Below are 23,130 nucleotides of genomic sequence, written 5' to 3'. Positions count from 1 at the left end.
AAATCAATCCAAATGGTAACACTTTACAATGAGGTCACATGAATTGGTATTATCTAATGTAGTTGTTACCATGAATTAATGATGTACATATACATATTAATTAACCTTGAAATTGAATTAGTTGTGAACAAATACATTAACTAATATATTAGTTACATGATAATTTATATATAAGCAAAACATAGGATAAACGTATAATTATTTAACCATTAACAAATACATTAACTGTTTTTTTAAATCCTGATATGAATTGGCATTAACTAATGTAGTTATTAAAATGAATTATTGATGTACAAATATGTTAGCAAAGCTGTACAAATGAATTTTTCAGTAGTTAGCAGTTAACAACTACATTACTCATTTACATAACAGCATGTGAATTGTATGAAAGCGAAACAAGTAATTACAAAAACAAGTGATGTGCATGCAATGCACACTGCAAATTCTGTCAGGAAACCATTGGGCAGCCACAACAGCCACATTTTCTCATACTCAACCAGTTGCATACATACATCACTACATGTTCTCATACTCAACCAATCACATACACACATCACTACATGTTCCCATGCTCAACATATGATGTGTACACATCACAAATGGTGCACCTTTGTTAAACCAACAGTCAGACCTCTCTGGTGCTGCTCATTGCCTGCGCTGCTTTTTGCATGCTATGCTTCATGCTGCAGTTCATAGAATTGCACTCAAGAAATTATTGCTCTAACTATTGCTGCTCAAAAGGGTATAGGCCCTGTTTGATCGGTTATTGCACGCTGGTGTGTGCATAGATGTATCTAATGCTCAACCATTCAGTGCCGAACCAAAAATAATGACGTCGCATATTCATTAATATATTTAATCTAAATACATGAGTCATCCTAATTGAACTGGTACCTGTAATTATACCTAAATATTTTTTAAGAAAATCATGGGTCATCCTCCAAGAATCGAGATTGAATCCCCCCTGGTGCATCCTGTGTTGTCTGATAATTCCAGCCTGCTCTAAATAGATCACATATACTGAAGCCTGTTTGAAATTTAATTGTGTATTTTATGACCAATTAAAATGTAGACCCCCAGATTAACCTCCCTTTGGGTAACTGATAACTTCTCTTTGTGTAGCTAGATGACCCTCTCAAATAATATTTCTGAAGGCAGCCTCATTTCAGAGGTAAAACACAAAGCAGTGTCTTTATAGAGAAGCCCCAGATAGAGCACTTCATACAGGGCTCTGACTATCATACATGCCTTTTAAAATGTATAAGAAATGTCACACAAACCAACAGTGAAGTTCATTCAATTGTGTTTATGCCACATGGGTCAGTTTGAGCTGATGTGTTTTTGTCCTGTCTATACAGAGCTATTCTCTGTAGATGCAGTTCCCAGGTCCTCCTGTTGTAGTAACCTCCCAACATGACTCGCAGAAAGGGACTGTAAGCGACACCAGCCCTTTTAATTAATTAATGGCCTCTAACAGTTGGGTGGCTCAGCACTGGGAGCTGTGAATTGGAACAGTCCCTGCACTGTAGTGGGGGAAGAGGGATAGTGCTGCAGCAGAGGCAAGGGTACTGACAGCAGCTCGGAGGCTATCAATCACCCGGGCCGCTGCGGTCCTCTAATTCCTGCAGCGGGGGAGTAAGGCGCACAGGGAGAGCCCGGCATGGAGAAGGATCGACCGCCATGGCCGTCCATGCCAGCGCTGGGGTCGGTGGCAGTGCTTCTCTCCCTCTACATGTCCGCCGTGGTTCCCCAGATCCCGGATCCGGAGGTAAGGGCTAAATCGCCGTCACCACAGCCACCGCTTATCATCGGGTTACAGTAAACAGCCACCTCGGCTACTGTGCGTTAACGGTCGTTGTCCCCGGTGATGAAAACACTGACTGGCTTTACAAGTCACTTGCTCAGCCTTGTATAGCACGTTATTTTTAATTTACACTTTTCAATGTTTCTATAAATATGGTATATGTTCTGGGTTGTTGTTAGGTTGGGTGCACAGCTGTTCACCTTTCAATGCATGTGCATCTACACTTACATAAACAAATGCTTGTATGTGACAAATAAATGCCATTCTGAAGACTGTAGTAAACCATAGCTCAAAAACTGGAAATTAAATTACATTTCTGGTCACATAACTACAGAAAGCCAACTGACACAGAAGGCAATAGTAAAAGGCTCAGAGAAGCAGACAATGCAATCAATTATCACATTACAGTGAGATATGCAAGAACGAGTAGTTTATACAAAGGAAAATGAAAGTATTAACATTGTGTTAAGACAATCACACAAGAGCTAAATTTTCTGTAAATGAGTAGTCAACAAGCAGTGTAGTATTAATGGTCATGCAGAACCATGCATGGGCTGTAGAAAAAGCAGCCCATTGGAAATTTGACATCAAAATGAGAAGTGCTGTTGCTGCATGTTGTAAATTAGCATATGTCAACACCAGTGGCGGCTGCTGACCAGAATTTTTGGTTTAAGATCTTTAGACAAAATGTAATATTAGACAAGGGAACCTAAGTAAACACAGAACACATTTTTTATATAAAGAAAAAAGTAACTGCTTCCTTAGCTACTCAATCAACCAATTAATCTAATTTAATTGATAATTAGACTGAGCTGATTGAACACAACCAGGCTTCACTGCAACCAGCCCTGCTGAATCAAATCCTCACTCATATTAAAACTTATCATCAGAGTGAAGTAATCACCACAAATTTCTACGAGCACACTGTGCCAAAACAGCTGCACCATTATAGGTTTATCTGACCAGTTTCTGCTTGTAATCATAACCAGCCAAATCCACAAAATTAAAAACCGACTCTGCATCCCTGCCTAATGACAGGTTGAAGAACCCAATGAAACGTTCTTCAATTATTCTCGCAGCATCGACATAACGCAGAATTATTGGCAACTGAACTTTCACAAATGTCGGTCCTCTCATCTATTCATGCAATAAAGGAGACGTATCTACTTTGCTCTTTATTCCCACCTGCGCCGATAGCAATGGCTTCGATCAGGTCATTTTGAATCCATTGCTCAAAAAAATGCATTCTCCTTTCCTCCACTACCGTCTCGTCTGAATGTATGTTGCCGGACACACTATGCCACTAATCACTAAGTTTTTAAAACTCTGACTTAACGGAGCCCATTCGCAGGACCAAACTGATAGCAGTCTTCGGTCTCCCCTGTGCCTTCACTTGCAGTTTTGCTTCATAATTTAAAGACAGAAAAGAATCCCACAGAATCCTATCCAGGATGTTTACATCCACAGATTCCATTATTTCTTCCAAATGCAGCCAAATGAAATGGAAAAATCTAATGTAACATTTAGGTTAATTTTAACTAGCTAGTTAGCTGGCTAAGTGAGGTTTGCTGGAAAAACATAGGCTAACACTACAACACCAATACAAATGTTTATTATTTATATACACATCACCATCGACAATGCCACATCTATAAAAATTAAGTTGTTATCCCAATAATCGCTCTCGCTCTCTAAAACAGTATCTAACTTGCCTCTACTATCCAACAAGTAAACTTGGCAATGAAAATTAATATAGCTAACTTGCTGGACTCCTGAACTCCTGTTGTGAGTACTTAGATATTATCTCAGTCATCAGGATCATTAGATCCTTTATTCTGCATGCTCATACATCTACTGATGCATGACCACAATCCACACAGCTATTTGAATTTTAACAGAAACTCAAAATAGCTTTAAGGAGTATGGAAGACTCATTTTCTAGCTCAGTTCTGCCCTTACTTTAATAGTCCTTAGGGCTCTGCTGTCTGTGCATGTTTAGTACAAAAATTGCAAACCTGTATCATCACATCACAGCCTTCAGTGCCTCATCCCCTACTTCCCTTCCCTACTACTGCCAAGATTGTTCGACAAGATTTAATACGTCAGGGGTGCTTTTTGCTGAACAGAAGTCATGTGGTGCACACTGCGGTCTACAACACAATATATAGATTAAGCAGACCCTGCTCAGCACCCAATTTAAAAATAGACATTGGTTTATCAAATCAAAAAAAGCACAGCAAACTGATGTCACAAGCAGGTTTAATGTTAATGTCTGTTCTGATGTGGGTGATACACATGGGTGATACAATGGATTTTCACTGACCGCCTCTAGCAGAAATGAATCTTGCATCTTTATTGCATTTTACATTTCAAATAAATACATGGCACTTATAATCAGGTTATTAATGATACCAGTATCTTTCCATAAGCAATACATTTGTAACAGTGGGTCATGAATAATGATAACTACCAAGGTATAGCCAGTCTTGTATGATATACAGTATAATAAATAGAAAATAAAACAGTTCATAATGGATTTTTCACTGTCCAGTCAGCAGTGGTCGATGCACTTTGGAGTTAACAAGACAACACCCTATACTATCTGTGAAGTATTGACATTTTCTCTGCTTTAATCTTCTGTGTCACAACATGTGAGCTATTGATTCACAGCAGCTGGCACCAGGCACGTGCACAGGGGGTGGCTCCAGGTGCCTGAGCATCTGTCCCTTTTGCCCTCATGTGCAAAAGGGACAGATGTGCTAACTTTGATTTGAAAATGTATATTTGTATTATTATTATTTTTGCTGTCATTAATTTTTATTCATTCATTGTGGTAAACTATATTCTGTACAATAACTGGGTTTTGTAAGACAGATTTTCTAGGTTGGTGTGCCCTTTTCTCATTTTGAGCATCTGTCCCTTAAAAGGTCTCTGCGCAGCCCTGGCTGATAAAGCGAAACGTTATTTAATATCCATAGAATGAAAGACTTGCCCAGACACACACACACACGCGCACGCAAACTCATGCACGCACACACACGTACACAGACACACACACACTGCAGTAATGAAAGTGCTTGCTACAGAACACTTCATGGCATTTTTTGGCCTGATAAATTAACAAAAAATAATAATCAATTTAACTATATTGTATATGGTTCAAAAATCATGCTTTTTTCTAAAATAGTGACTCCATGAAGTATTACACTTGTAATATTGGCATTGATAACCATTGCCATCTGAAGCTGCCTATAAATTAGCATAATCTGCACAGTTGGATATCTTCTTGAAGGGTGGACATGATTGTTTAGAAAGCATTTTTAGTTTTCACTGAGTTTGAGAAGCCTTGTGCGAAACAATGAATTGAACCTGGTCCTAGGACCCTTCTGCTTATGGGAGTTTTAGTTACAGTCAATCTCTTCATCAATAGAAGTTGGACCTAACTGCTTCCATTATGTTTTCTTTAAACATGTTAACATAATACAGGTTACAGGTTTGTCTCCTTGTCATATGTTTTGGTTGTGTTTTGTTTTCTTAATTTTCCACAAACTATTTTTGTGTCGACAGTTTCAAAATTTATGATGCCACTGATTTCACCTGTACTTCAAAATTTTATAAATTCAAAAACTTTTCTCTGATTTACATTTTCTGATCTGACAGGAAAAAAGGAATGTGAGAATAGAATTGGGGCCCAGCTGGCAAGCATGTTGTCAAAGTAGGTCATTGATGTGATGACAGTATGACATTGTGTAACTTTGACAGCTTGTTGCTATGGGAATTCGGAGGGTATTTGTGTCGGCTGCACTTGCAGCATGAAATACAGCAAATGAAAGATATGGCAGAATTTTCAGGCTTTGATTTCTCAGTTTGAATAGAAGGTGATGGGCTATATATGACATTTGTACTTACAGCACCCTGTCAGAAGCACACATCATGTCCTTTCCTTTTTTACGGTCGTCCTCTTCTTTCCTTTTCATCACGAGTGCATGTGGAAATTAAAGTGTGCAGGACACACAGCTAATTAGAGACCTCACAGTTCTTGCTTTTACATTTTATCTTGTGATTTTGAAGGGGAAGCATTCTCACCACAAAAAAACTTGCCTGCTATATCAAGAAGTTGTGTGTCATATAAAATATATCCTGTCATAAAAGTTTTCAATGTAACAAAGACCAGTTACCCACATGATGTATCTACTCTACACATTAGCAAAACTACAATTCCTAAAGTATGTCTGTCTGCTTGATATCATAATGTCAAGTTACGGCTAAGCTTTCACCAATATGGTGCACAGCCACTGAGGGAGCAGTATTGTAAAGCAAGGCTGCCCATGTTGTCCTGCAATGTTTCAACAAGTGTGTGGAAATATAATTATATGTGGAACTATAATTATGTGTACTTGTGAATTTAGTGAAGTAAATCATGGAGTACACAATGCAGGTAATGAATAAATGCACAGTGCTCAAGTATGTTACATAAAACCAGCCAGGTTTAATGTGGGCAAATAGCAATTTTATCAAATGATCATGCTGAAAATGCATTAAATCAGACAGAAGATTTGTACAGAGTAGATATTTTTGGTTGTGAGTGCATCACCTGAATTTCAAGTTGATTAATGCATGCCATTAAAAGATTGATCTCCTTGAGGGTACAGCAAGGCTGCCAGAGGGTTTCATGAAGCGCTCTCAGCTTTACCCAATCGCACCGCACTGTTTTGAAAAAAATAAAATAAAATTCAACAACTGCTCTCAGCCCCATGGGGTGGTGCGCGATTTCTACAGAATCGCTCAGGGAGGGTTTTAATGAGCAGGGTTTGCCCCCATGTCCTCATGCACTAGTGGCTCCTTTGGTTGAACAGGCACCTGCAGTACACCTCTACCAGCTGTGTGAGGTCTCTGGGGTCATGACTACGCCTCTCAGCTGGTGGACTGTAGAGTGGAACGAAAGTTGCAGCTACAAAGTTGGTGGAGGATGGTTTAGTAAATGTTAAAAATGAATAAATGCATCACATTGTATCACATTGAAATGACAGGCAGTACACTCACCGGCCAGTTTATTAGGTACATTCCGGGTTGTCTTCTGCTGCTGTAGCCCATCTGCTTCAAGGTTCGACGTGTTGTGTGTTCAGAGATGCTCTTCTGCATACCTCGGTTGTAACGAGTGGTTATTTGAGTTACTGTTGCCTTTCTATCAGCTCGAACCAGTCTGGCCATTCTCCTCTGACCTCTGCCATCAACAAGGCATTTTCGCCCATGATTGGCTGATTAGATATTTGCGTTAACGAGCAGTTGAACAGGTGTACCTAATAAAGTGCAGTTAGTGTAGGCTACTGTACTTGTTGTATTGTTTGCTGATTGCTGATCTTGAACTAGATAATTAATCTCCGTAAGAATATATGCGTACTGAATGACATCAGGTCTTTTTGATTGCAGTGTAGTAAAAGCTTTGAAAACTGAAAGCAAGCATCACATTTTTTGTAAATAAATTTTTACATTTATTTTCCTTCCAATTCCAATTTTTGCATTTTGAAACAAAATCTGCTTGTTAAACAGTATGTTATTATACAAAATTGTGTGACACAATTGAATAAAATATTTTTTTTTAAGTTTAGAGAAATTCATCATCAAAATGACATTGTACATTTTTGTTAGATTAAAACCTGTTTCCTTGAAGTTTTTTTTTTTTTCTTTTTCATCTTAATGTGGAATGGCTGATGATATGCGGAACCCTGTTTCATCACGGCAATGTTTTCTGTCAATTTGGGCAAGTACAGACTGCCAACCCCCAGTGCTTTTTCATTACATTGAAAGAGTTTGCTTGGTGAACATTTGGCAGGCATCTGAATGACCAAAGGAGTCTGGTGTGTTATTAGCCTGAGACAATTCTGCTGACTGAAACCCATTCAGATCCACTCAGTGAAATGTTATATATGGCCAGATATGCACTTACTCAGCAGGCCTGTTGGCCACAAACTGAAGCCCATTGTTTTAGATGGATGAACTACTACCAGCACTGGTTTTGTGTGGAATTATGTCATAATGTTCCCTCTCTCTTCGCTTTTTAGCTTTTTACCACCAGCCCTCCCAAGAAGCCAGACCCTGTCACATCGGAGACTGTGGTTTTCTGGGGGCTTCGCTTATGGCAAGTCATAGGAGTTTTTTCTATGTTTGTTCTTGCAGTTGGTAAGTTTGATCATTATTATTATTATTATTATTATTATTATTATTATTATTATTGTTGTTGTTGTTGTTGTTATTATTTATAAGACCCGTAAATTATTCACATTCACATGATAATGAGCTGCATTGTATTCTCAAAAATGTATTTAAAAATTACATTATTTTATAAAATTGCACGTGATATTCAATATTATGCAATACAATTCCTCAGGAAAAAGTTTTTGATCAGAGTCATCTTCTGCTGTGATTTATGAGATTGGTGATCATATGCTGTTTAACAATTCCCACATTCAACAGAATCTTTCAGATCCTTCAGACTGTCTTTGTGGGCTGGCCTTTTGAAAATAAACTACACATTTTTGATCAGGTTAAAGTTCAGAAACTGAGTTGGTCATTGCAAAACAGTAATTTGTGGCAAGTTAACCGTGACTGATTCTGAGGTATGCTTGGGATCATTGTATTGAGATAAATTTTGGTTTCATCTGACCCTAACTCCCTGTTTCAACTGAAGTTCTGCATAAGAACTTCGACTGGAACCGGGTGTTACAGTCAAATGAGCCCAAAATTGAGTTTTTTGGCCACACACACCAGCTCTGGGCTTGGCTTTGGAACAAGGACACTTATTTTGAAAAGGACATCATATGTACACAGAGTAAAATATCTGGATTTTATGTGGTTGTTTTGTTTGTACTGGTCTGGAACTCTTTAAAATCAATAGAATCATGAACTCCAGCAAGTTCCATGACATTACTCAAAATTTCCCTCTGCTAGAAAGCTCAAACTTTGCCACAAATCTTCAATGGGATTAAGGTACCAAGTATACCTAAAACAGATCTGCAGTTGCTTTCCTGAGCACCTTTAACCACCTGGCTAAATTTAGACAGCTGGGCACATCCCTATCCCAGAGTCTTATCCCTAGTTATCCAGTGAACATTTTGCAGAGAAAAGTCGGTGAAACGCTGCCTAGGTTTTCGGCTATGTTTGGTTGAAGAGTTAAAGTTTTCTAGCCGACTAGGACGTAGCCAGGCTGTATCCGTGTAAAACATGAGCTGTATTGGATAACACAATAACATAAAGCTGTATTGGATAATTAGTGTTTCAGATAACTCCTGATTAATCGGTCCCTTTATTACACGTCATAATGATTGTAATGAAGTAAGCAATGCAGTATGCACAAGCAAGTTTTTTCTTCTTTCTGATAAATACTTCATAAGCAGCTCTCCATATTCTCTTTGAATTTTTGCACATAAAATTCAATTTGCTTCCATTCATTTTGTGTAAGTTCATTGCAATGCAGGCCTTCAGCAGACAGCAGGGGAAAGTATGCAAAGGCACAAGACAAAGTTGTCACTCATTCCTTAAACATAATGTATCTAAATATTAAAATTCCAACATGTATGAAATTGAACCTAGCACTGCCAGATTGAATGGTTTCCTGTCTATTGTGCTTTTTATAACATTGCATTAGTACACATGGCATTGGGAAGGATATTGAGATATTTTCGTCTCCAAAAAGGTACTTGAAATTTTTTTGTGGACTGGATTTGAGGGTTGCTTGGATGCTTCTATCAAGATTTGTTGAGTAAGGTTTGGGTGGGGTATACTTAAACAATAGGTTATCCTCAAAAGTAGCTTGACTAAAGTGGGTTTGAGGAACGTCTATAAGTAGAAGAGAAAACAGAGATAAGAGTTTACAATTATTAAAGATAAGTCATAGATGCTACAACTATAAAATTTTGCAATGAGCAGCTGCCTAAATTTGGGTCAATAAGGAGTATGCTATCAAATTTGCATCACCATAATCAGGCTTAGATCGTTCTGTTTTTCAAATCAAAATGAATCCCAATTAAATCTTTTTTTTTCAAAGACGCTATTTACCTTGACCTACAGATCAAGAAAAAATGTATTGAGCCACTTTCTAAACAGCGTCTTTTGTTCTTCTTTTTTCATTGCACAACCCCCCTCACCTCCCCCATCTCTCAGTTATAACTTTGTGCTGCATCTTCAAATGCCGTATTCCTCGCACCAAAAAGGAGATTGAAGCACGGCATGCACAGAGACAGGCAGCAAAGTCATATGCCAACACACTGGAAACAGTGCCCCCTCTAAACGAATTGACTGAGATCCCTGGCGGTAAGTATGATGCGCATGGTCCCTTTCTCCCAGTAAAGCAGTACTGTACTTCACTGTACTACTGGTGACCTTTCATTCATATGCGACGCTTTGCCAAAGGTCACAGTTATTGTCTTATTGTGTGGTCACTGTAATAACATTGTTAGGAATGTTAATATTAAAAATACATTAAACTTGAAAGAAATTGCTGTGGTGTTATCCATCACCTGCAAAATGTAGAAAAAACTACTTTGGAACTCACTAAGAATGTTTTTAAGCTTAATTCTTTTTAAATTCTGCTTTAAATGGCAAACTGCCACAGTGCAAGCCTATAAGCTCTCCCTCAGGCTGACTTGGCTCGATTTAGTCTCTTTGCAATAACATAACAGATCTGTCTGTTGCAAAACAGAAACGAACCAGATAAAACACAATTGCAATGCTGCAGATGGAAACTTTCATGGAAAAGTAACAACAATGTTATTTAACTGACAGGCAATTATAACTGTAGTTACAAGAACTATTACTGAGACATACAGTCACACTGATGAGGCCATGTCCTGTGCTGAGATAAGTCTGAATATTTCATTTCCATTCAAATTGTGGCTGATGACACATTTTCAAAATACGGGATTTTTAAACATCCTGCTGTAATGTAATGTAATGTTACCACTGCTGGCACCATTTTACAAAGCAAACAAATGGTATAGTCTATGCTTCTGAAATGTTGTGAACAATGTTTAAATTCAGAATGAGAATCAAAAAAGTCTAAATATAAAATATATGAGTGAGGTTTGTCATGATACATTTCATTGCCTCATAAGATATTACTTTCATTAGTTCTGAATTACATTTGGAAATTTACTGATTACATCACTCTCATCAAGGATAATCTAGCCTTGCTGATTATCTAAAGGGGCCTTACCATAGAAGTCATAATATTGTCTTCAGCCACCTTCAGATCATAGAACCTTTCCGTATAAATTATATCCAACAATTTGATGATATAGCACCAGTCATCTGGAATAATATTCATGCCTTTGTAATCAAAGGTAAGGCATTACATTTGCATTCACCTGTCATTTTTTATTGGCTATGCACGCACGAGTGAACATATTATTTTAATTACATTTGAAATCATGATACCAGACATGCCCTTTCATTTTCTGGGTCTTGCTGAATTTTTCATAAGACACACATCCACAGAAATATATATAAGACCTTTAAACAAATATTATTATTATTATTAGAATTTTATTTATTTATTTATTTTTTTACTGATATGTTTAGTGCCTTTTGCCTTTAGCTTCATATTCAAGTGACATTATGGTTCTGGGACATGCCTTTGTGGCTTAAGACTCAAATGTCCAAGTTTAATGTCCTATTCTTTCAATCAGATAAGAGATAAAGCGTAACTAAATCCCAACATCCAAAGTTGGCATCTAGACATATTTAACTTATGGTTCAGAACAGGTTTGAAGGCCACCAGCTGTTTGCAACCTTAATTTTGCCCCATGGGAGTTGGGCACATGACTCATAAATGACTTTCTGCTTTTCGAAATGTATTCTCAATATCCCCAAACAGCTGCAGGCATGTTGCTTTTTCATTCATATAAAATCTCTTTATATTCTCTTCTCTTATACTCAGGCTGTCTGATTGCATGCTCAAGAGTTTTTAAGGTCAAAGTAGTCTACTGCTCTGGCATGGTCTGCTGTGATGCTGACCCAGGGGAACTGGTCTTTGTTCTCGGCATCTTCTTAGGAAAAGACCTGCTGATTTTTCTTTCTTACTGAAACCAGCATAATGACAACATGCTTATGTATAATTGACTGGACAGTGTCTTTGCACAAGAAGGAGGCCTGGCTTTATCCAGGGTCTAGGAGCTCTGATCGGGAACAGACAAAGAGATGCAGAGAATTGTGAAAGTGTTGGGACACTCCAGATGTCTGATCAATCACTGTTACCTACAGTAGCTCAGTATGAACATCTTATACATCATACATACTCAGTTATTTATCAGCCCTAATGCCACACACAACAGCTTAGATCTCCTTGGTTAGCCAGGGGGCTGGTTCCCCCTATTTTCTGTTCTTCTGAGGAAATTATGTCTGCTGTTGAATTACACATTAGCAACGCAATTAACGTTCCACCCCCTCTCTGCTGATGGCAGAGGAGGAAGTAGTGAGAAAATGATTTCCTTTGAAAGAGAGGGGAAAGTGAGAATATTGAATGTTAATTAGCGGATACTTTACATTGTGAAGCTTAAATGTCTGTTTTTAACAGGAAGCTCAGCTGATCCATGACCAGTTGGTACCCAATCAGTTGTAGTTTATTGCATGAGTCATGATCCTGTAATTTTCGTGACAGCTTCTTTATAACAGACATGAAGCAGATGACAGTTGCATGCTGGGAATTCTCCGGTTATCGTCTTGTGCTGATTCACTGTATGATTGTTTATGCTACTACTGGGATTTTTCTATCTCATTTTCCATCATATCAGTGGCATGCAATCAGGGCATGGTGATCATATTCTTCATGATTCCTTTAATATAATGTGCAACTTGTAATGGGCTTTGATATGTACTTCTTTGTAGAGAAGCTTGGCTAGACAAAGAACCTCAAAAGGAGCGTTAACTAAGCAGATCAATTCTATGTGTAGTCCCTTGGCCAGTGAACTTAAATGTATATACTTTGTTCAAAATGTATAAGAAATAGAAAATATCCATCCATCCATCCATCCATTTTCTGAACCACTTACTCCTGGTCAGGGTTGCAGGGGAGGGGGTAGAAGGGGGAAAGGGGGAGGCTGGAGCCTATCCCAGCATGCATCGGGTGAAAGGCAAGAATACATCCAGTCCATTGCGGGCCAATATAAGAACATGAAGTTATATAACAGCAGATGAGTCTGGTATATTAGGCTTTATGGCAGCAACACTGATTTATTTTTAACCAGGTTTATTCACGAATGAATGATTGAAGGACTTATTCAACTGCGTATTATAATGGTAAAGAATTGCTAAATTAAGAGGATTGAATCAGTAGCAGCATATAATGTGAGAGGAGACTGCACAGTTACAATAGAGGAAATTCCTGTGGGGCACCGTCAAGTGTGCCAGCGGTTGAAGACTGTGAGAATGAATCAGGCTGAATGGATTTGTCTCAGAGATTATTACCTCTTGGCAAGGGATACTTGAAAAGGTGCTGATGCCAATTATCACTTTGGATGATGTGCCAATGATCATAAACGGTTTCAAGATATAACTAAGTAGAATAAATGTTGCCTTGAACATAGGAAAAAATACCTTTTTTTATGGGCAGTGCTTTGTGCATTGGAATAGTAGCAGGTTTTCACGAGAGTAGTTCAATACAAGAAACTAGGATAACTCGGATAAAAAAACTAGAATACAAAAACATTAAAGAGAATATTTCACTGAGATTCAGTCAAACCCACTCTGCCAGTATAATGGCAAACGTAATTCAATCAAACCAGCTTTGAACTGGCTGTGTTCCCTGATATTATGTTAAGAAGAATCTGTAATTTCAAAATACATTTGCTCATTTGCCTATTCATTTTCATTTGAACACATTTCATTACTGTGTATATTCAACTTTTGAGAATAATCATCATGATTGGATGTTATTTCCACAAGCCAGCTGCACCATTTTGGACCAACCAGTATTTTCCCTTAAACTGCATGTACCTCTGTGCGACTGTACAAATGTGAGTTGCGCAGTGCCAACAACTATTGCCACTTGCCGTTTCCTGACTTGCAATCCTCCACATAACAGTTTATCTTACTTGCCTAATCCCTATGCTTCTCTTCCTTCCTTCTTTCCTCTTCTCTTCTCTTCTTCCTTAACTACAGCCACTGCAGATGACGTAGGTCTTCAGACAGTCTCTGGGCAGGTTGAGCCCTGTGGTGTTGGCCAACTGCCCTTGGTGAATGTGGGTGAAGAGGGGGCTCCACCCTCTTCTCCAACTAACACAAGCTGACTGTTTTCCTTCTCTACTGTCCTCGGTCTTCACTCTTCTGACCTGCTTCTGGCAAATGGAAGGTTCCGGAATGAATCGATATCTACTTTGTGCCAGTTCTCTCTGAGGACAGTAGATTTTGCTGCAATCCTCAAGAAATCAGGTTTACAGGTGAAAGTTGATGATGATGGCATTTTTCCAAAAAGTGACATCCCTCTTTTTATGTGCTGGCCAAATTTGGAAAATTTGCCAATTATAATTTGATTCTGTAGCATTGAATATTAATGCCATTTTGATCCAGGGATGTTGTCTAACCAGTTTATCACAGGCTTTTCTGAAAGGAATAAATCATATTCACTGATGATTTTGAAGTCCACTTTGGCATGTATTCTTGTGCACTCGTGTATTCAGAACAATATTAAAATCCTTCACCACTTTGGGATGAGCATCATTGCACTTAATTTTCTTACTGTGCCCACCTGCACCTTAAAGATAGACTGAGGCATCAATTCAAAGGAGAGGCATCTATTACAGTCTTACCTTTTTTCTTATTTATGGCAAATCACTTATTACAGAGTGTACATAGAAAAGCTGGAAGAGTACTGCCATAATGAGAATGATGTGTTCAAGTTAGGACCAGTACTGCCAGAAGATTGCCATATACTCCCTCACAGAGGAGATGAAGTTGTTGCTTTGATGAAATTTTTCTTACGAATAGTTCTGAAATATGATCAATGCCAATTAAACTAAACAGGGACATCAGTGAAAACAAATGTCCAGTAAATCGGACTCCGTTTTCCAAGCATGCACACAGGAAGGTTGATCTGAAAGGCAAGGTCCCTTGATCTGAAGGCCCCTGAAAGGCAAACGAGTGGGAAACCATTACTCTGGGTGTGCATTTCATTTAGGCAATCCACTGTGACCACACTCATTTCCTTAGAACCTTCTGTGTGGTCACTGTAGATTTCCATTTCCTCACATGTTTAAACGCACAGGCCAGCTGCCGATTACAAGGGGAGAAATTTCAAAAACAAAATAGCCTTTAAGTATGTGCACTTGTGGAGCTCCCCAGGAAATTGCAGCACTGCTTGTTAATTAACTTACTGATTTACCCTTTTTATTATATTTATTTACATGACCCCTTTCCCGAAGTGTATTCAAATGACTTTCCGCAATTATTTGGGAAAATATGCAAGTGATGTTTGACGATTTCCACCTCAGCTGGTGCTGATGTGAGCATGTAATTAGTTTTCTGTTAGGAATGTGATGTGTAAATGTAACAATTTGAGGTCTGATCTAAGGATTGTGCCCCCAGAGAGTGAGTGAGAAAACATGCTGTAGCCATTCAGATTATATGTCTTCAGTGTATATTTGGTACCCTATTATTATAATCAACTGAGGTTTGTTTTTGAAAATTTGAAACTATTTCTCTACCATTATGCTAGGAATGTGATCTTCAGACATTTTATTTATAGCTTTCAAGAGGCCTGTTTTATTGTGGGTATGTTTAGTGTTATCAAAGCATGTGTAAAAGATAATAAAAAAGTAGACTATAATACAAAACATGAACTGACTGAATTGTAAAGCAAGTGATGTTATAATAGAATTAATAAAGCTAAATATTGCTAAATATTACGCTAATATTGTATATGGGAAAACACTGCATATGTTGTTTTCAATCATGTTTATACTTTGACATTAATTTAAATGAGCTGCTCAGCTAGACATTTTACCCACTGCAGTATGTGTAGTATTACTTGTGTAGATATTTGAAGCACTAATAAAAATACTCATACAATGTTCACCTCTAACGTATCATTTTTAATCATTTTACTGTTTTATGTTGCGGTGTCACAAAATCTGCAGTGAGAAACAATTCAGTATGAATCCATATTGTAGAAAAAAAACTTTTTAAAGATGTTCGTAAGGAACGTAAGGAACTAAGGATACCCAGTGTACAGTATTCCTAATGGCTGAAGTGCTCTTAACCAGTTGCAACACATTTAGCATATGACTATTTTTATAAATGGTCTCTTTCTAGTCAAGTTGCATTAAATGTAAGAAGGTTTGGGGCAGACACAGTGCTCTTTAATGTGACAGAATATAAACAAGGTTTTACCAGAATGAGCAAATTTATTTGTGGAAAGAATGTTAAACCAGTCGAGAAACCAAGGCCAGTTTTGTGTCGTGGATACAGCTGCTTTAACCTGCTATTTCTGTACAAATCTTGGGCCTTTATATATATATATATATATATATATATATATATATTTATTTATTTTTTTACTTCTGGGGTTTTGCCCACCAGGGTACTGGCCAACCTATGATATTCTGCTGTGTAGAATATCAGATAGCCAGAGAGTTGCAACAGGCCCATCCTCAATAATTACTGTCAGTTGATGGCAGCAATGGTAGGGTACATTTTTGAAGGGGTTCTCCTATAATTATTGCTAATACAGTGCTGTATATCTGCCCAGCCAGGCTCCATCCCATTAACCCATTTCCCAGGCGTACTTTTATTCTCTCTAGTAGAAATAATGTTCACTGGGCCATGTATGCTCTATTTTATTTGTTCTTAAAACAAATACAGTCAATACTGAAATGAAAATAAAAGTAATATGTCACATTATACTTTTGGGCTGATATAATGGAAGTATAGACCTAACATAACTGTCTGTTGGTGCTGGGAATCTGCTTGTTAGTGGGCTTTCTGTCTGTATAGAGGCGATGACAGGACATGCATATTCTCCCTTGCAGAACCATTAGAGCCTCTCTTTGGCAGGCTGTAGGCACAATCTAGCGGTGGAAAATCACCAGACCAGTGGTTGGCAATTCACATTGAATCCACCATCTTCCTGCCATTACTTCGCAGATTTTCTTGCAAGCTATTCAGCCAATACGTTTAGTTTTCGCTGTAGCAGAGGTGGTAGTCTAAGCAGATTTGATTGTTATACCAATTAGGTTACAGTAGTTTACCACTTCAGTTCAGTCATAAAGACATTTATTGTACGAACTAACTTAAGCCTTGGAACCAAGATGCCTGGACTTCCTGATGGTGCCTTGTTGACAGTTCATTGATCCACATCCAGGCCTCCTTGATTCCTTAGAGAGGGTAGTCAACCATCCCTGACTACTGTTGTGCTGCATCCCCAGGAAATCATGGAGACCTAGTATGCATGTCTGATCTTCTTCCACAACTATTTGATAATAACAACAACAATAATAATAATAATAATACGTCAGTATCAATGTCAATGTCAAATTCATTTTAAGAATAGTGTTGTTTTAAGGATAACTGGAGAGTATGCTTCACAAGAGAAGCATGCACACATCGCATTCACAAATGGCAGAAACGCCAAATACAGCCCGAATGATGGTACATACAGTCATCCTGCTGTATGAGTGCAAGTTTACATAACATAAAGATTGGATCATTTTAATAAGTTTGTAATTATATTCTATACATGGAGATTCAGCCTCTGAATCCGACAATATATGTATACAGATATATGCAACCTCGGGATTGGAGACTTGTACAGTGGAACCACTTAATAGAACTTTAAAATTGGTCGTTTTTAATGTATTGGGAGAACTGGTTTTTGGAAACCATGTAGCTAAGGAAGTCAATAGTTTTGTACCAAACTACACTTGAAACCACATTCTGTATTTCATTCATCACAGTTCATCTTTCCAGACACCCTTGGTTAATGCATTTTGTGAAACAAAGCAGAGCTTTTAATTTAGCAAAAGATCCCAATTAAAATCTCTGTGAGCCACTGGAGTGAACATATATCCGTTATTTAACCAGGTAAAAGTCTCATTGAGATTAAAATCTCTTTTTCAAGAGTGAGCAGGCCAATAAAGCCAAGATGAGTAAATATAAATACTACATAGAAGAATCAATAAGAAGAAGATAAAGATGGCTTTGTTTATGTCTAGATAATTGAAAAAAATTAGCCTCAGCTTCATTGTGTAAGAAAGACATACAAACAGAAAATCGGTAATAGAGAAATACATTTTGGAAAATACTCTTTTAGCCAGTCATCCTGGTGACTTCTGAGAAGAGGATCTAATTAAATTTGTCTCAATAACTAAACATATTCACAGTGTGTTACCAAAGGATAATACAAAAGCTTAAACCTTCGAACTTGCAAGAAATTGTCTCATTCGAAGTTTGCAGTAAAGTGGTTTACTGAAGAGAATAACAGCGCACAAGTACACCAGGCAAGGCAGGGTAGAGCGAATGGCAATAAAAGTTTCAAGGTGTGCGTCTTTAAACTTTTAAGGATTATTCTTGATGGATGACTCATAGTAAGCTAATCAGTCTCCTATCACAGGAAAATCACACTCATGTTAATGAACAGATGTTCCATTATCTCAAAGCCTATTCAATGTTCAAAAACATTTAACGATACTTGGCTAATCATATACTTAAACAAGAAGTTTAGTACTCTTAAAACTTTTATCTGTGCCCTTTTTTCGTTGTTGTTTCTTGGAGTGATTTTTGTCAGCAAAAATATATTGAAATACAGTGAGGTTCATAATGTTTGGGACAAATCATTTTTTTCTTAATTTGGCTCTGTACTCCATAATTTTAGATTTGTTATCGAACTATTTGCGTGTGCGAAAGATTTTCAGCTTTTATTTAAGGGTATTTTTATACATTCTGGTTTCACCATGTAGAAATTATGGCACTTTTTACACACAGCCCCCACCATTATGTTCGGGATACATTAATGATACGTACATGAAAGTAGTCGAGTTTAGTACTTTGTTTCATGTATGCAATGACTACTCAAGTCTGTGACCCTTAGACATCACCAGGTGCTAAGTATCTTCTCTAGGGGTGCTCTGCCAGGCCTGTACTGCAGCTGGCTTTAGCTCTTGCTTGTTTCTGGGGCTAGTTGTGTTAAGTTTTCTCTTTAGCATATGAACCGCAAGTTCAGTTGAATTCAGATTGGGTTTCCAGGTTTTAGCTTTGAAAAACTGCTTTTTTTTTGCTGTAGCAGTATGATTGTTTTGCTGAGTGATGAAGCACCATCCGATGAGTTTGGAGGCATTAGCTTGAAATTGAGCAGATACGATGCTTTTGTACACAGCAGAATTCATTCTGTTGCTACTGTCATACACGCCCACCACCATGTTTCACAGATGAGGGGGGGGGGGGCATGCTTTGGATTTTGGGTAGTTTTTTTTTTGGCCTCCAGACATTGCTCTTGCCATTCACTATTTTTTCTTGGTTCATAAGGACTTCCTTCACATTCAATGGCAATCAGTTGACTCCAAAGGCAATCAAAAGCCTAGAATCAGAACTAGATACTAAAAGCGCTCTAACGGCTGCACTAAGGAAGTAATTGAACACACCTGGCTAATCATAAACACCTGTGAAGTCATTTACGCCAAAAATGATGGTGCCCTGAAATAGGGGGACTGTGTATTAAAAAAATGCTGTAATTTCTACATGGTGAACCCAAAATGTGTTAAAATACCCTTTAATAAAAGCTACGATTCTGCACATTAACCAAATGTGCAATTGTTTGATTGCAAATCTAAAATTGTGGATTACACAATTGGTCACAAGTGGTCACGACATTAATTATCAAAACCTGTTTATAAATGCAGGTTTTCTGTAATTTGTGTCAGTACTCTGGCTGTGTGTGTGTGTGTGTGTGTGTGTGTGTGTGCACATATCCGCTGGACTGAGAGCCGCACACAACTGGACATACAAATGATTATATGACAAAGGCCAGTTTCTGGCAAAATGCTATGAAAATGAAAGAACCTTTCAAACTCAAATCAGCTTCATTGACTTGACAAATGGAGACAAACTACAAACTATTGTATTGCCCAAATGAATGATAATGGCTCCATTGGTGAATAAATTGGTGAACTGTGGCATACACAGCTGCTAGGCTTGAGTCAGGGTGCCAGCAGTAGTTTGGCTTCAGGTTCTCTCAAGGCCTATTTTCATTATATCTGACAAATCATGTTCCTTTTTGGAGAAGTATTATAAGTGCATACAAAGAAACCACCTTGTTCATGAAAATGTAGCATTTTGAACAGCACTACAATACAAAAACCATCCTCCATATGACTGTACCGTAGAGAAACCTTTTTCTCCTTTGTTAACTTAATTTCCTAACTATGCAAAAAACACTCTAGACAAATTTACAGAACAACCAAATCAAAGAATGCAAAGAATCTGCTTGGAACCACTTCCATAATATCTTGATAATTCTGTTCTACCATAGATAAAACAGTTTTTCTAGCTAATTCTGCAGATTTCTCAAAAGATGGGTTCTACATGAATCACTAATCTACAGACATCGTAGAATAATAAATCGAATGGCATAATACATTTTATTCAACAAAATGATTTTGTTACATGGTGCACACAATATAATTATGTCTTTTCTGTCTGTTTCTGTCCAGCGGTTAAGGCTGAAGAGAAAACCGAGGTTCCCACCGTCTCAGGAAAAGTAGATGGCGAAAAGGGAGACAAGAAGAATGCCAAAGATGGAAATAAAAAAGAGGGCAAGGGTGCCAAGGAGGGGAAGACTGAGGGCAAGGAAGGATCCACCAAGAAAAAGGGTGAAAAGGGTGCTGAGAAGGGTGCTGAGAAGGGTGCCTCAAAAAAGGGAGATGAGGGGGGAGGTAAAGGCAAGAAAGGAGGTGAGAAAGGAGGAGGAGAGAAGGGAGGAGACAGAGGAGGAGGCAATGCAAAGGGTGGAGCCAAGAAATCCCAGGGAAAGAAGTGAACACAGACACAAGGATGCATATTGACTTTGTATTCTGTATCCTTGAAATTAACACAAGATCAAAGACACGGAGAGTAAAGCTCTTTGTTATTATTTTTTAAATGTATTACACAAATCAGTTTAGAGTATTTTTAAATGACTTCTAATTTCAAATTGATTTGATAGTGTTTGAAAGGTGTTTGAAAGTTCTCTTAAATGTTTCAATGGTGATAAGTTATGAATGCAAATCATTTCTCAAGTTATGGTATTATGAATGCAAAAATAATACAACAATCAAAAATTGTTATTCACAGAAGTATAGTATATACTCTATTACAAAATACTTTATTACAGTGGTACCAGACTAAAGTGAGATTAGCTAGATATCGAGTTTAAGAAAATGAGATCGCATTGTAAAGTTGAAAATGAATTTATTCATAAGAAATCCGAAAAAGATGTGTTAATGTTCATTGCTGCACATACAGTATGATTTGGAAGTAATGCTTGAGTGATCTCTTCAGTCAACAGCATACTGTAACTAGACTGATCATTCTCCCTACCTGGGCAGTGCAAAAGGTCCATGGATACATATAAATGTCATATTTATTACACATGAATACATGAAACTAGTATATGAATAAATATTCAGGATTTCTAGAAGTCTAGATTATGCACAGGTTTTGTGTGTAACTTCAGTTTTCCTCTTCCCTAATGACACATTTACTAGCATTCATAGCTACAATGTTTCTGAAATATCTTTTTCCTGATTTTTAAGTCTGCTGACTGAAAATACAATTGCGTCATCAATTTCTGTTCACTATTACATTGCATTTTTTTAAAATCATAGTTTTACGAGAATTGTCCTATTGACTGAATGATTGAAGTAGACATAACATGATTCATTTTAGCTATATGTGGCATAATTTTAATTTAAAATACTATAATTTGTAATTCTATTTCCATTTCCTGTCTGTATATCACAGTCTATAATTGTATTATAGTTACAGTGTAACAACAACAATGTAGCAATGATATTCATGGTTTAAAAAAGGTTCATAGCAAAATAAAAAAAGAAATACCTTCCTGTCAGTGGTGATAAAGGTCTGTTTGGTGTCCATATAGTTCATTTTGAAAAGTTATTATAAATTAAAAGTCATTTCCCGTTTTGTGCTTTTGCACATATGGGTGTGACCTCAGGATAGTTGTAGCAGGGCTTGGTTGTGACTATTTGCATTTCTCTGGTCAGAGTGAAAAGGCTGATATGGCTAATTACCACCGGGGTGGCTGATTTTGTATTTATTTATTTATTTAAGTTAAATAAATAAATAAATCCAACTGGTTTCTGTAAAAGAATTTTCCAGGGGGAATACTAATGCTGAATTAGAATTAGAATTTAAACTAATGGACCAATCACAGTCTTCAGTTAACATCTTGATTAACTGAATCAGGTGTATCACTGCTGAGCTAGAACAAAATCTACACTCAGCATTGGCCATTTTCAGATACAATTGGACAGCCACGGTTTAGAGAATCACAATTACTTCCTTAATTGGTCCTTGATTGTATGCATGACTGTGTTCCTTTCACCCCTCATGTTCAGGAAAAATTTGTGTGGTATTTGTGAGAATACAGATTTAGTAACTGCCATCAGTAGTATGTTCATGGCCATCCAGATTAACACAACAATTGACAGAACATTTGGGAGATTGTATTTAGATTCCAATTTGGTTGCCAAATGATAATAATTTCCAGTCTTAGAACCTTTTATTTTTCTTTAAAAAAATAAAATTAAAAAAAGTTATATTAAAGTCACATTCAAAGACACATATAAAATATATTCGGTTTATTCTCCAAAGTGTTTTATCATGACTAAATGATAACCAATTTGGAGGACAAATGGAAAATATATTTTAAGAAAGCTCTGAATGAAACAATTGAAATGAACATTTGTCTAACCATGTTAACTTTCCTAAAGACACAATCATGAAAGATGATCCACAAATTTCTGTTTAACTTGAATATCAAAATTTAATATCAACCTGAACAAATATAAAGTCTGGAAACCTTAATCTAACTTCCCTAACATATCAGGAATGCTTTGAGGACCTAAACAATATTGGCATAATGGTTGTGACAGTATGTAGATAAATAATTATTTAGTTATCGATTATGATGATTTATAACACTAAATAAATGAAATAATAATGCAAAGATAACCTTATACTGAAAAAAGAATGAACACTGTCCTACTTTCTGAAATTTTTACTCTTCGAACTTTGCCTTGACAATGTATACAACACCATGAGCCTTGCATTTTATATATAGTGTG

The 23,130-nt window shown here is 37.3% G+C and overlaps 1 protein-coding gene across 1 annotated transcript; it reads left to right on the top strand.

Annotated features, from left to right (window-relative positions):
* The first annotated feature begins 1,380 nt into the window (after nt 1–1,380).
* Nucleotides 1,381–21,890, top strand: tmie (transmembrane inner ear). Its single transcript, XM_035428041.1, has 4 exons — nt 1,381–1,768; nt 7,867–7,984; nt 9,965–10,114; nt 20,497–21,890. Exons 1-4 carry the CDS (start codon nt 1,661–1,663, stop codon nt 20,820–20,822), a joined length of 702 nt encoding a protein of 233 aa, XP_035283932.1. The 5' UTR covers nt 1,381–1,660; the 3' UTR covers nt 20,823–21,890.
* Nucleotides 21,891–23,130: the final 1,240 nt, after the last annotated feature.

This window comes from Anguilla anguilla, chromosome 8 (genome assembly GCF_013347855.1).
Source record: "Anguilla anguilla isolate fAngAng1 chromosome 8, fAngAng1.pri, whole genome shotgun sequence".
Lineage (NCBI taxonomy): Eukaryota > Metazoa > Chordata > Actinopteri > Anguilliformes > Anguillidae > Anguilla > Anguilla anguilla.
The sequence above is the reverse complement of the archived record's forward strand: the minus strand, read 5'-3'. Positions and strand labels throughout refer to the sequence as shown.

Bases quoted from the DNA above. Each gene is read 5' to 3' on its own strand.
- tmie (XM_035428041.1), top strand. From the start codon at position 1,661: ATGGAGAAGGATCGACCGCCATGGCCGTCCATGCCAGCGCTGGGGTCG. The intron at 1,769-7,866 runs GTAAGGGCTAAA...TTCGCTTTTTAG, and splicing joins CCCAGATCCCGGATCCGGAG to CTTTTTACCACCAGCCCTCC. The intron at 10,115-20,496 runs GTAAGTATGATG...GTTTCTGTCCAG, and splicing joins ATTGACTGAGATCCCTGGCG to CGGTTAAGGCTGAAGAGAAA.